Source organism: Dermacentor albipictus, chromosome 4 (genome assembly GCF_038994185.2).
Source record: "Dermacentor albipictus isolate Rhodes 1998 colony chromosome 4, USDA_Dalb.pri_finalv2, whole genome shotgun sequence".
Lineage (NCBI taxonomy): Eukaryota > Metazoa > Arthropoda > Arachnida > Ixodida > Ixodidae > Dermacentor > Dermacentor albipictus.
In genome coordinates this window covers 171,070,552-171,083,502 of record NC_091824.1, presented here as the reverse complement: position 1 = coordinate 171,083,502, position 12,951 = coordinate 171,070,552, and the positions used below count along the sequence as shown (strand labels likewise).

The following is a 12,951-nucleotide window of genomic DNA, read 5'->3' as shown; positions in this document are numbered from 1 at the left end:
TTTGGAATTTTCAGATCTTGTAGGCCTTAAAACCTGAGTGTTTCAACGTGAATAGAGAGGACCACGGAAGTACACATATACAACAAGAGGCGTCTGCGCACGTCGTACGTGTGCCTTTACTGTCCTGTCTAAAAGATAAACATTCCTTAAATATCTGCCTGTGTACTTGCGCTGCAACACTCAAATATTTGGATAGCGATGTGCCGAATAAGTCTTTCAGAATGCTATAGGGGCCGTATTGAATAATTACTGTAATAGTGATGTTAATGTAATAGTTACTGTAATAAGGATGATGATACGAAAGTTCTGCTGTATTTAAACCTTTAGGTACCTCCGTACACTTAACTACATCGTTCATAATAGAACGTCAACGGAGCGCCGCGTGGTGGTAAAAGGGGCCGGCTGGAAGTTAAGTGTCTGGCATCGTGCGGTATAGGTTACAGAGATTGCATTGGCATTGGGAGAACTGCATTATCAAAACTTTGATGGCATGTGATCCACCGAACTTTCTTAAGTAGACTGCATGGAAGGGCTTCAGCTTGACCGTTCTCTTAAATTTCCTGCGGCGTATTTAACATCAACTTGCGAGATCTACCAAGTCGTTGTCGCCAATTGTTGGACCTGGCCGCCAGGAGCGGTCCCTTTGAAATGGCGTCGCAAAAAAACACGTTTTCGGCTTGAGATTTGAGAGAATATATGTCTAACACCTCCAGCTACACCACCTGAACATGCGATCAATCCGCATCCAATTCCAGCGCACCAGTCTTCGCTTTTGTGATATCATACTTAGATCTGTGGAATATTCGTTTTCTCCTCGCTAACGAAATCTTTTCACAAACGATATCACTATTGTGCGCCAGTACACTAAAATAAGCTTTCACCTTTTCGAGTTTATCCTATCCCCAAACAATAATCTTCATTTGTATTGTGTGCCTTTATTTTCAGGACCCGAATGGTGTGCTCGCATCAGCGGTACACAGCATTCTTGATAGGAACGCAGCGTGCACTTGATATGCACGCATGCCAGACGACACTTAGTTTCAGGAGAAGATAGGCCGCAAAGGGCGCAAATTTTGTTAGTGATAGGAAGCGTTTTCTCCTTGGCACTCGTAAAACAACAGCATTAATTTTTTGGACATGCATGCCTTTGACATAACTTTCAACATACCTCTTTCTTTTTTTTTCATATTATTTCAGGTGCAGCAGAAAAGACCAGATCCCGTCCTGGATGCGATACAAAGCCGACAAGACACAAAAGGTAAGTTTTCATATCACAGGAAGCGCACTGTTGTTCCTGGCAGTCCTTCTGGCCCAAGGATGCTTCGCCGGCAAGCCTGCAACTATGGAGCGCTGTTGTGACATCGCCCCTGCAGTCAATCTGCCCTTTTCACGGCGCAACCTGTGCATGTTCGCTGCCCTAGCGGGTTAGTCGCGAAACATTTTGAAAGGGTCGTGCGCGCGGCCGCGCGACCCGGTATTGGGCCCCGAAAGTAAAGGAAAGGCGCTTGGATGCAGGCTGCTTCAAATGCTCGGTGCCGTGAGCCGCGTCGAAACTCGACTGGGGACTCGACGTCGGTGCGATGACGAAAACGTGCGTAGCGTAAGACTGCAACTCCAATTTAAAACAGAAAGCGGCCAGGGCTTCGTGGTCCGGACCACCATGAGCCACGTATAGTGGCCGCCTTTCATTGGTGGCTAGCAAATTTAACGAAATACCCCTGTGTTTTACACTTGGGTGACACTTAAAAACATCACGTTGTTGACTAAGCCTTCTCACAGCGTCGGCCCTTACCTACTGGTGGTGACCGCCGCGTGCCCGGCTTCGCGTACTCGCTTAATGCGCAGTAACACTGGGTCGATACGATACCGACAAGACGCTCACGCCAACTATTGGCCGACTACTCAGCGCAGTGTGTCGCTGAGACCATGTTATCATACCAGGCCCACAATGGCGTAACCGACGAGCGTGAGTTGACGTACTGCGACGGGATTTCTTGTCGACGGCACCGATAAAACCAGCGTGCCGACCATCGGTCGTCGATCTGCAACGCGATATCCGCCGCGCCTTCGTTTGGATATATAATTAATCGCGCACAAAATGAGTCAAAACATGCCTGCGAAGTTGAAATGCACAAGCTTCAACGCTCTCTCAAGCCGTGCATGCTGATCCTGTTCAGCGAAGGTTAGACCTCGCGCCGTCGATTTCGTGCACCCTCTACTGGCAGACGCGAACTAAAAAGTAAGCAGTTAGGACGAAGTAAACTGCTTTTATAGTTCAGTTGCGGTTTTAGCGATTTGAAATCAACCACTCTCCACTTGTCACTGGACGTACAGAATAAGAAGCAAGTGGCGACACAGCGCTGTGCCATCTATACGTCACCCTTCCCGTAAGCTACCGATCGCATTCGCTACGTAGCCTGGGTGGGTCTGTACGTTTTGCTATGCTGGCACATTTCTTCATTTCAGAGACACCATTTTTACCTCCGCGTCAAACAAGAAACAAGAGAGTGGGCATTCAGCACAGCAGCATAAACAACCGCCTCGCTCAGTTATACCAACGGCGTCAGCGATCGCCTCCGCGCGTTTTCGGGAGAAAGCATCAAGGCCTATTAATGACCATGCGAGCAGGGCTCTCTCTAATAAAGCTTTATGTCACGCTCAAACTGTAAGTATGATGAAGTTAAAGAAAAGCGCCAATCAGTAATAAATGCATCTGGATGCATATATGTAAAATTATATGTTGAAAAGATTATGTTTTCTTCTCATTTGTACGCCTGTGTTATTGCGCACTAGTTATTATCTTGTTCTGTATACTTGATTCTATTATTTGCTTGTCGATTTGTCCCCTTCGCTGTGCCTTGTAAAAGGGGGCCCAAACCCTCGTCAAGTGGACTAGCTTCCACTTTTTGTTCGGGCCTCCTTCCGAATGTTCTTTGGAAAAAAAAATAAACATGATTTGATTTGATCACAGTTGCCGTTGTTTAAGTCGACCAGCCGCTCATATCACTCGTCTCAGAGTGGAACAACGCGGTTCATATGCGCAGATATGTTTGTGTTGCTAACTTTTGGACATTTTTATGTATCAGCGATGCACCTTTTCGCCTAAATTTGACGTTAACAACAATGTGTGGCTGTAGATGTCGATGTAAACAAGTGCACCTCTCTGGTAAATCCGACGCGGAAGGCTGCGTTCGAACAGGTCTTGAATATGAAAAATCTCTAAAGAATGTTTAAAAAGAATACAAAAAGCGAGGTGCAAGTGCAGAAATGAGCGACGGAATTCAGCGTGCCTTCGGCCGCACTGTTAGCACAACAGCGCACTCAGGCTTGCTCACCGGTGAGTGCTGCATGGCTTCCAGGAACGACATGCTGCCCCGGAGAAGCCATTAATAATTATTCGGGATCCACGAAGCGCACAAACGACGCGTGCTCAATATGAGCCCAGGTTCGCAAATCAACCGGGGAAAGCCCCAGCAGGTTCGGAGAACGTGAGTTCAGCGAACTGCCAAATTCCAAATGGGGTTGTCAGGTGTCACTGGTTGTTAGCAACCAACCGCGACATTCCTGCGTCGTCAAGTGGACGCTGACTTTTGAGAGGGAGAAAGGTACCCTCTCACTCCAAGTGCAAGTGCGTGTTCGTCAATTATGATGACCCTACCAGGGTTCCCGTATTGGTGGGATCCCGGCCACCGCGTGGAGAAAGGGAAAGAGGACCAGCCGAGCTATCTAATCCGGCGCACCGAGAAGCGCCGCACTCTGTTCATTGAGATCCTCGAATGATGTAAATAACCGTGTAAATTTCTTCTTCCTTCCTTAAACTTGTCTGGATGACTGCCCCGGCACGACACCAACTCGATATCACGTCGGCCACGCAACCCCAGACACAACAGCGCCAATAGATATTTGCTTTTGCTAACATATTTCACAGCTGGAGTCGTTGAACCTGAAGCGCGCATTGTGCGCAACAGTGATCCTGTTTTCCTCCGTATGTATTACCTAATGCTGACACCGGTAAAGATATGTATATGAATAACCTCGCGTTGCTGTAGTCACTGTTGCTGAACGCTTAAAGAAGTCCATCACTTTGTCAAGTTCGAACATGGTTGCAGAGAGCAATAATAACAGGAGTCGTAGATATTCCATATATCCCACCCTTGTCACACAGGCTACAGAAAGTGCGAAGTAGGTACGGTGTCAACGTTGTTTTTACGGCTGCCAATACGCTAGGTAAAACTTACCCCCATGCGGAAAAAGAATGAGCAGGTAAAAGACAAATTCAGGAGAGACATTTGCTTCGTAAAACACACGAACAAATTCACGGACTGCCGTGCTGTTGTGGTATGTATACATATAGTGTTCCTTTCAGTTGCGTCCGTTTCCACGTAGGGCAGACAGGCCGTCGTGTTAACCAGAGATTAATGCAACATAAGGGATCGTGAACCGGAGGATCGCCATCTAATCTTTCTTCGCAATGTCTAGAGTGTAAGTGCACGCCAAATTTCGATGAATGCGCTGCTTTGTATTGACACAGGAACGAAGAAACGCGCCTAACGGTAGAGGCCTGGCATATCAATAGCATAAGCGCATGCGTGAGCCAGACCTTCGATTAACTTGCATAAAGAAGAAATAAAATTTCTAAACAGTTATCTCTCACATAGGCCCGCACGTGTCCCTGATTGACAGGAGGCGCTAACATACCTGCGCATGCGCAGATACAGCAGATACAGTTTTGCCTCTTTCTTTTCTGCCACAGTGCGCCCTTCAGTTGATAGTCGGCCACTCGTGTTTTCTGGTTTCCTTATGCCCGTGTCTGCCCACGCCTTACTTTTTTTCACGATGAGTGAGTGAGTGCGAACTTTATTTAGGTCCTGAGGAGAAAGAGCTAAATCAATCCGGCGGCTTCACCCAGGTCGGGGCAGGTAGACTAAGTCCTTCGGCGACGACCCGGGACCTCTGGACAGCTTTGAGCTGAGCGATGAGCTCTGTACTTGTGTGCGCTGAGTCCCAGGAGGACTGGTCAAGAAAGTCCGTGCCCGCGTTGGCAGGGCACAACCAGATCATGTGTTCGAAGTTGTATTCGCGGCCGCAGTGTGGGCATTCAGTAGAAAGTTCTGGATTGATCCTGCTTAGTGTCGTTGATGTGATGTATGTACTAGTCTGCAACCGTCTGTAAGTAACGGCCTGTGCTTTTTTGAGCTTTGGATGAGGAGGAAGAAAAAGTTTTTGTCCTAACCTATGATTTGAAGTGATTTCGTGGTATGACACGAGCGCGTCTTTGTTGTCAAGGTCCTCCAGGCTGGGTCGAAGCGAGGGGGTGGACCGCTGACGCGGAATGCGAGTACTCGCGCCAGTCGGTGTGTCCGCTCGTTCTGATTACTGTCAGGACGTCCGGAAATGTTGCTCATGTGGGCCGGGAACCATGTGACGTGTAGGGACATGAGGCTGTAATCTCCCGTTTCTCGGAAGAAGACATTGTTGACAACCGTAGCTGCTTTCCAAGAGACGAAGGCCGCCGACAAGGTTCTAATGGCTGTTGTTGAGTCCAAGTAAATGACGGAGGCTCCTTTGCAGCTTCAGGGCCACCGCGATGGCCATTTCTTTTGCTTCATGAGTGAAGTTGGTAACTACCGTGGCTGCGTTGACGAGCGAGTCATGGACGTCCACCACGGAGACTGCGTAGGCGCCTCGATTCCAACATCTGGCAGCGTCAACGAAGAGGACTTGCGTTTCGTTACATTTGATGTTGTCGAAGATTGCCTTGACACTAGCTTTTCTTCGCCCTTCATTGTGGGTCGGGTGTATGTTTCTTGCGATTGGATCAACTGTTATTGCCCTATTGGTGTTTGTGCATAGTTGCGACTTCCCTGGTGGCACGAAGAGGGGCTGTATGCCTGCTTCTAGTAAGATCTCTGTGCCTGCCCTTGTGACTGAGAGCCGACTGATTTGGTCGTTTCACTGTGCCGCAAAGAGTTCTGTTGCCGCGTTGGTTGCCGCGCCCCAGTTGGAGGAGTCGTTCCATGCTAGTGTGTCTAGGGAGACTTAAGATCTTTTTTTAATCCTGTTCTGATTAATGTGTCGATTTTGTTCAGTTCCGTCTTCTTCCAGTTGAGGAAGGGGGTGGAGTAGGTTACGTGGCTTATGAGGAAGGCGTGAAATGCTTTCATGAGGTTGTCCTCTTTCGTCCGTTCCTTGTGCTGGCTACCCGTGATATGACCCTGGCAAAGTTGAGGGTGTTCTTTTCGATGCGTTTTAGTGCCTCCGCGTTGTCATTGCTGTAAGCTCCAATGACCATGCTCAGGACCTTGATTGTGTTACACCTGGGGATGTTTCCTCCGTCCCTGGTGTGTAGGTGTACGGGGAGGGAGCTAAGGGGCTGTCTCTCCCTGGGGCCTTGTTTACACAGGGGGAGCTCTGATTTGCTGGGGGAGAGCTTCAGTCCCGTGTTTGTAAGAAAAGCTTCGTGGTGTCCAGCGCTTGCTGTAGGTTCTGCTCCAGAGTGCCTAGCGGGTCGCTCGCGGACCAAATGGTGATGTCGTCCGCGTAAATCGCGTGCCCTACTCCAGAGACTTTCGAGAGTTTGTTGGAGAGATCGTGCATTGAGATGTCGAAAAGAAGCAGTGAAAGCCTAGCCTGTGCTTTCTGCTTCTGATTTGTCCGACGTTTATGGTGGTCGTTCGGTTAGCCAAAAACGATCTTACAAACTTGTGGAAATTTACTCCGAGATTTGAAGTGGAGATTTCGTTGAGGATGTGTTCATGACCGACCGTGTCGAAGGCCTGGGTTAAGTCGAGCGCCAGGATGCCTTTTACATGCCTGGATTTCTTGTCTATGACGGCGCTCCTGATGAGTAGCATAGCGTTTTGCGTGCATGGTGATTTTCTGAAGCCTATGAGATTGTAGTGGAATAGGCCGTCTTTTTGATTGTGCTCCCCAATTCTATTGTGGATGCCATGTTCCGCGACCTTCCTGAGACAAGACGTAAGGGAGATGGGTCTCAGATTCTCACCATGGAGCGGTTTTCCGGGTTTGGGGATGAGGACTACATTGGCAGTTCGCCATTCGTCCGGCACCCGGCCTTCAGCCCATACTTCGTTAATTTTACTCGTAATGATTTGTATGGCTTTGTCATCTAGATTTCTTAGTAGTTTGTGAGTCCATCTGAACCAGGCGCCGAGCGTCCATTAATTTAGGTCGTGAAGGGCGTGCGCAATCTCTGAGGCTTCGAAAGAACGATCCAGCGAGAGTTGAGGTGTCCCCTTGCACTCGCGTGTACCTACTTGTAATAGCGCGCGCCGTAGCCTAAACTACGGACAAGCCTCTTGCAACACGCAATAAGTAAAATTGCGAATATACATGTCAGGCTTTTGTGCGCAATGAGAGTTGTTCAGAGCACTAGCTCCTGTACGAACTTCACGATCATCAAGATGGAATTAAACGGGTCTGTATGATCACGGACAGGCACCACGTAATGGTGGATGAGCCGTTCTGGCATACATCAATCTCGCCGAGGTTATGCGAGACGCGAAATGAAATCGCTGCCTATGTAAACAATTCATTATTAAATGTCGTCACAGTGATGGGAGTCGACTGTGTATGCCTACGGTTATATTTATTTATTTATTTATTTATTTATTTATTTATTTATTTATTTATTTATTTATTTATTTATTAACGCTCAACGCAACACGGGAGTTAGTAAAGACGGAGTAGTGGACGGCTCTCATAGGTTAGTGCTGCATCGCCTTCAGCCGACGCAGCTGGAACAGTAACCGAGACCTCGTGCTCAGCAATAGAACAGTGGCGGGAAGTTAACTTGTTCCTGTCCATTACGTCTTGAGATATTGTGCGCAAAGCAGTATTGTTATTTTTTTTAATCTACATGTCGCTTCTTTTGCAGCTCTACACATCGGAAAAAGACTGGAAGCTTGACGAACGGACCGTCGAACTGGAGAAACTGCGCAAGGAGATCGGATCCACGCGCTGAGCCTTTCGAGAGTCTAAGTTCATGCTCGCGAGCCTGGTGCCATTTTCGTGCTCGTGTTACCTTGTGTAGATTGTGACTTGAGGCAATCTGCCGATTTGTGATGAGGAACAAAAAATTTTCACGGGCTTCTGCCTAGTGCCAGTTCACTACGAAAACAGTAAACACAACTTAGAAATTGCTGATTTCTGACTGCTCGCTTTTTCTTGGATACGCCTGTTACCATAAAGGTGTCGCTGACGGCGAAATTAAGAACTGCGTTTCGTCTATTAGAGGGGCCGAATAACTGCGCTGTATCTCTTTTTAATCGTGTGCTGTCGCCTGATTTGTGTACTATATCGACTGTGTTTCTACTGGTTGTAAGAACTCTTCACACTGAACGTTTAGAGAGGAAGACACTGCACGAAATCGTAAATATTCTGCAGCGCTCTAATGGGAGCTTTTCTCACAGCCATGTGTAAATCCGGTGGAGAAAGGCTTGCACTTATTTTTTACATTTATCGTGAGGCGCATAAAAACGGGGGCGTCAAGCTTAGAGTGGCATTAATTATACGAGAACGTAATCGCTCAGACACACACTTTCTAACGCCCAAAATGTTCTTATCGGATGGTCGTTTGTGTATAGACCATTATTACTTGTCAGTGTAAGTGGAGTGTATAGTGTTTTCGTCATCACTTTATCGTGGTGTGGAAATGCTAGTGGCTGTTTATTATGTATATTATGTGGACGCGAAGCATATTTAAAGGCGCTTTTGACAGCAACATCTACAATCTGTCTGCAGTGTTTTATTACAGCGTCATGCTTGCCTTACAGGACAATAATTAACGCATGAAATCTGACATATGCTATAGTCTTGAGCGGCAATGAGTCTTTTCCGCTTGTACGGGCTGTTGCGCGGTGTTTTTTTTTTTTTAGCTGTGGTAAATTCGAGTAAGTTGCTCGACTTCAGACACGTAAGAAGGGGTCGAATCCTGGCCGGGGACAAGATACAATTTAGAAAAGAAAGAAAAGCTAAATACAACAGCGTATATTTCGACTTCGAGCAGTGCTCCTTTTGATGCATTAGTGTCACATTTACGGAGCCCTACACTGTTAAAGCATTTGTTCGATATGCCGCGATAGGTCCCGAAACCGACGCGATGCCAGTACGTGGTCGAAAACAGTCGCAAATGACGAAGGCAGCCTCCCCACCGAAGTGAAAGGCACACAAAAAAAAATGGCTGTGGCTTAGGTAAGGTTAAGCCCAGGATGCGAAGCATACTAGCCTTTATTTTAGTTGTTGAACCACTGTTTAGCCTGGTGAACTGCTGTTGCTTGGCTATATTTGGTTCGGCTAGACGAAGAAACAACTCATGCATTACTTCTTCGCCTTCAAGAGTGGAACGCGACAGCGTTCCCGTCGACCCGCCAAGGGGTGTAAGACAATGGGCTACAGGGCAGCGACTACGCGCCCCGCATTGGACGCGGTGAGCGTCGAGCAAAGCAGCGTTCGGCGCGGCAACGAAATGTGCGCCTGAGCAAGAGACGCACGCCTTAGAAACAGCGCGTTTCTAAGGCAACACCGCATTCACTAGAGGCGCTTTTGTACCGCTTTGAAGCGTTGTACTCGTGGCTCAGTGGTAGCGTCTCCGTCCCACACTCCGGAGACCCTGGTTCGATTCCCACCCAGCCCGTCTTGCAAGAGTTGAGCCAAAGCCACTTCTCCTCTGTCGTGACGTCACGGTGTCACGTGATTTCATGGTCACCGCCGCGCCTGAGGAGCTGGGTTGAGCCCTCGTAATATGCTTCGCATAAAAGTTCGGCAGCATGTTACCCTCCTGTAACACGTGAAGGCGAAAGCCTGCTGCACACTTGGTAATGCATCAAGTTATACGATTGGAGGAGTAAGACTTCTTACAAGATAAAACGAGCCGCAGTGTGAAGTACACGTGTGACATGCCGTTGTCTGCGAGCTTCGACCTCCTCTCTACGTTGCCGTCTCGCGTCGTCACGTTGCTGCTTTCGCAGTTCGGATTATTCGACTGGTTTTCGACGCTTAGCAGCGGCTTCGCGCGCTCGCATAGCGCGGTCAGACTCGCGCCAACGACGTTTCTCTTCGGCTTCACGTTGAATCCTCTCAGCAGAGGAAAGCAGCACTCGCGTTCGAACGCCTTGCTCCCGACGCTTCGCACGTCGCATATCGTTTCTCCCTTGGCGTGCTTTGTGTGGTACAGAATGAATGTATGCACTGTTCGCTTTACTCTGCTCAGCGCTTGTAGCCTGCGAATGTAAATGTCGAAGACAAATTGCACAGAAAGTCGCTGCTGCACTGCGTCAGGTAAGTACATGCATGGGGAAAAAAAGATTAGGAGGGAGCGTCACATGACAATTTTGAACCCTATAGTCATAAAAATGCAAAGGCTTATGGGAAGTAAGCGCGTAATCAAGCACGAGGAGTAGAGATGGGAGCGGAGGACGGGAACTGATCGTGACAAGGCTGCCACTAAGAGCTACCACGAACCGAACCAAACAAATGCCTTTTGAAAGGTACGGCGACTATGTAGGGGCGATTTCCAAAGAGTAATCGCACAGATTGGCCCCGAAGGAAAAGAGGGGCGGTTTCGGAGAAGGCTGTCTTGCCGATGCCTTACGCCATCCTCCATGAGTAACGACCGGCAGAGATGCGGGCGGCAGTGGCTGCATGGTGCAAGCTCTGCACCCCATCCCGCTTCACAGATGTAGGAGCTAAAATAGGACGTGAAGCAGAATAGAGTTTTACGTGTACGAAAGAAGAATTGCGCGAAACATTGGAATAGTTATAGGTAGCAGGTGTGCTAAACTGATCGAGAATATTTAATTGCTCGAATTAAAGGAAGGCAGGCACTGATTTGCAAACGGGAGCGCTGCTGCCTCGGCCGTATATGTTGCTCCGATGTCGCGTCTCACCACTTCAACAAAAGCTAAGTTATGTTTGATATGTTTGAGCGGGGCGTGCCCGCACCCCGGCGACATCTGTGTGGGTTTCGATTGTTGTTGCAGGTCACCCAGTACAAAATATTTCTGGTCACCAACAAGGAGGTAACCTCTTGAAGAGCTATGCAGTGATGTGACATGGTGCCCGAAGACGTCAAGTGCCGCGCCTTGGAAGTGTGTTTTCAGTCGTCCAAAAGAATGGATCCGTAATCCGTTCACTTCACCTGCCTTTGGGGAAAGGCATGGCCCTATGGCCACCGGCGAGGGAATGACGCCTTACCTACTGCTGGTGGACAATGGTTAAATCGAACCAAAGAATGCACAGTAATCTCTGTCGACGAAAATGGCTTTCCCGCCTGTAGAGCTTCTCGGGGGCCTTTGCGCTACGCTATATATGCGACCCCACCATGTACATTCTCTATTTTCCCGGTTCTTCCTTCACTCACTAGACGCGTGTGTCTAAGCTTTTTGCATCACCCAGGATCGACCTTATTCGTGTCCTGGGCGTGTTTGTCGAATTCAACGGCGGGAACGGAACGGCTCTCCGCAAGATCATCGCAATGACGGAGAACGCTTTCCGCCTCGTTCGCAGAATCGCAAACCGGCACCAAGGCATGAAGGAAAACAATCTCCGCAGGCTGACCAATGCCTTCGTACTATGCCACTTCACGTACACGATTTCTATGCACAACTGGCTCAGAGCGGAGCGAGACAAGCTCAACGCTCTCATCCGCAAAGTAGTCAAGAGGACTATCGGGCTACCCATCAGGACCCCATACCGAGGATCTCCTCAAGCTGGGGGTACATAACACCCCCGAGGAGACAGCCGAAGCCCAAGAACGCGCGCAACTCACCCGCCTGACTCCCACAGCGGCAGGTAAACGTATCCTCGAAGAGCTGGGTGACCATTCTGTGGGATTCCCGATGGTCAGTATCCCGATCCCTAGGTGCATTCGAGACAAGTTCGAAGTGGAGGCCACTTCGAACTTGTCTCGAATGCACCTAGGGATCGGGATACTGACCATCGGAACGTCCATCCCGAAACGTCCATCCCGAAACGTCCATCCCGTCCACAACGAGGGCAGACGCAAGGGCAGAGCAGCAGCCATCCTCAAACAGATCAAGCAACAAGACATTAAAGCAAGCTTCGTCGACGCCGCGGAGTACAGCGATGGGAAGATCTTTGCCGTCGTTGTGGCCGACTCCAGCGGCAAGATTTCCAATAGCGCCTTGATTCGCACTTCAGAGCCCGGAGTCGCCGAGCAAGCCGCCATCGCCCTCGCCCTGCTAGACGGTCATGGGTCCGAGATCTATAGTGATTCTAAAACGGCAGTTAGAGCTTTTCAGAAGGGTTGCATCACCAAGCAAGCTGCTCGTCTTCTTAGCGGCTCGAGTCCCTATGCTCTCACGCCTCATTCAATTCACTGGTTTCCCGCTCACGTAGGATCGGTCGAGAGTGCTCTCCCGAACCTCAATGAGTCTGCTCACGAGGCTGCGCGTGACTTCACCGACCGCGCTTCCTCTGTATGAGCGCCGACTCCCTTCCTCTCTACGGCCACATGGACGCTCCCGCTACTCACAACAAGGTTATTACATTTTTCTACCTGTCTATAAGGGTCTTTCCACCCCCTCACCTCAAGTTGAATAGGGCGCAAGCCGTTTCGCTTAGATTTCTACAGACCAGCACATATCCGTGTCTGTCCGTTCTCCACGAGGCTTACCCCGACGTATATCGCGACGACGCCTGCCCGTTTTGCGGGCAGACCTCCACTCTAGTGCACATCAATCAATCAATCGATCATTATTTCGCATTCATTCATTTACAGACAATGAACGCTGAGACAAGAACTAAAAGCTGCTTTTTTGCAGCTTGACAAGGTTCTTGCCCGTATTCATGACAACGGGGACATAATAAAATAAAGTTTGTACACTTTAGTATGTGCAACGTACAAATGTATAAGCGAGAATGTGCAAGGCGAAATATATACCATCAGTGATACAAAGCAGTGTGTTTAGT

General features: G+C 48.9%; 2 protein-coding genes across 2 annotated transcripts in view; one reads left to right on the top strand and one right to left on the bottom strand.

Moving 5' to 3' along the window:
* The window catches only part of LOC135902448 (normal mucosa of esophagus-specific gene 1 protein-like), a 28,533-nt gene extending 20,367 nt beyond the window's left edge, over positions 1-8,166 (top strand). The window contains exons 5-6 of the mRNA XM_065432529.2: positions 1,198-1,258; positions 7,898-8,166. Of these exons, the coding sequence (XP_065288601.1) occupies positions 1,198-1,258; positions 7,898-7,984 (148 nt within the window). The 3' untranslated portion in view covers positions 7,985-8,166. The remainder of the gene's footprint in view (positions 1-1,197; positions 1,259-7,897) is intronic.
* Positions 1-12,951, bottom strand: part of LOC135902447 (cytochrome P450 4V2-like) — a 160,504-nt gene that overhangs the window by 97,228 nt on the left and 50,325 nt on the right. The window lies entirely within an intron of this gene.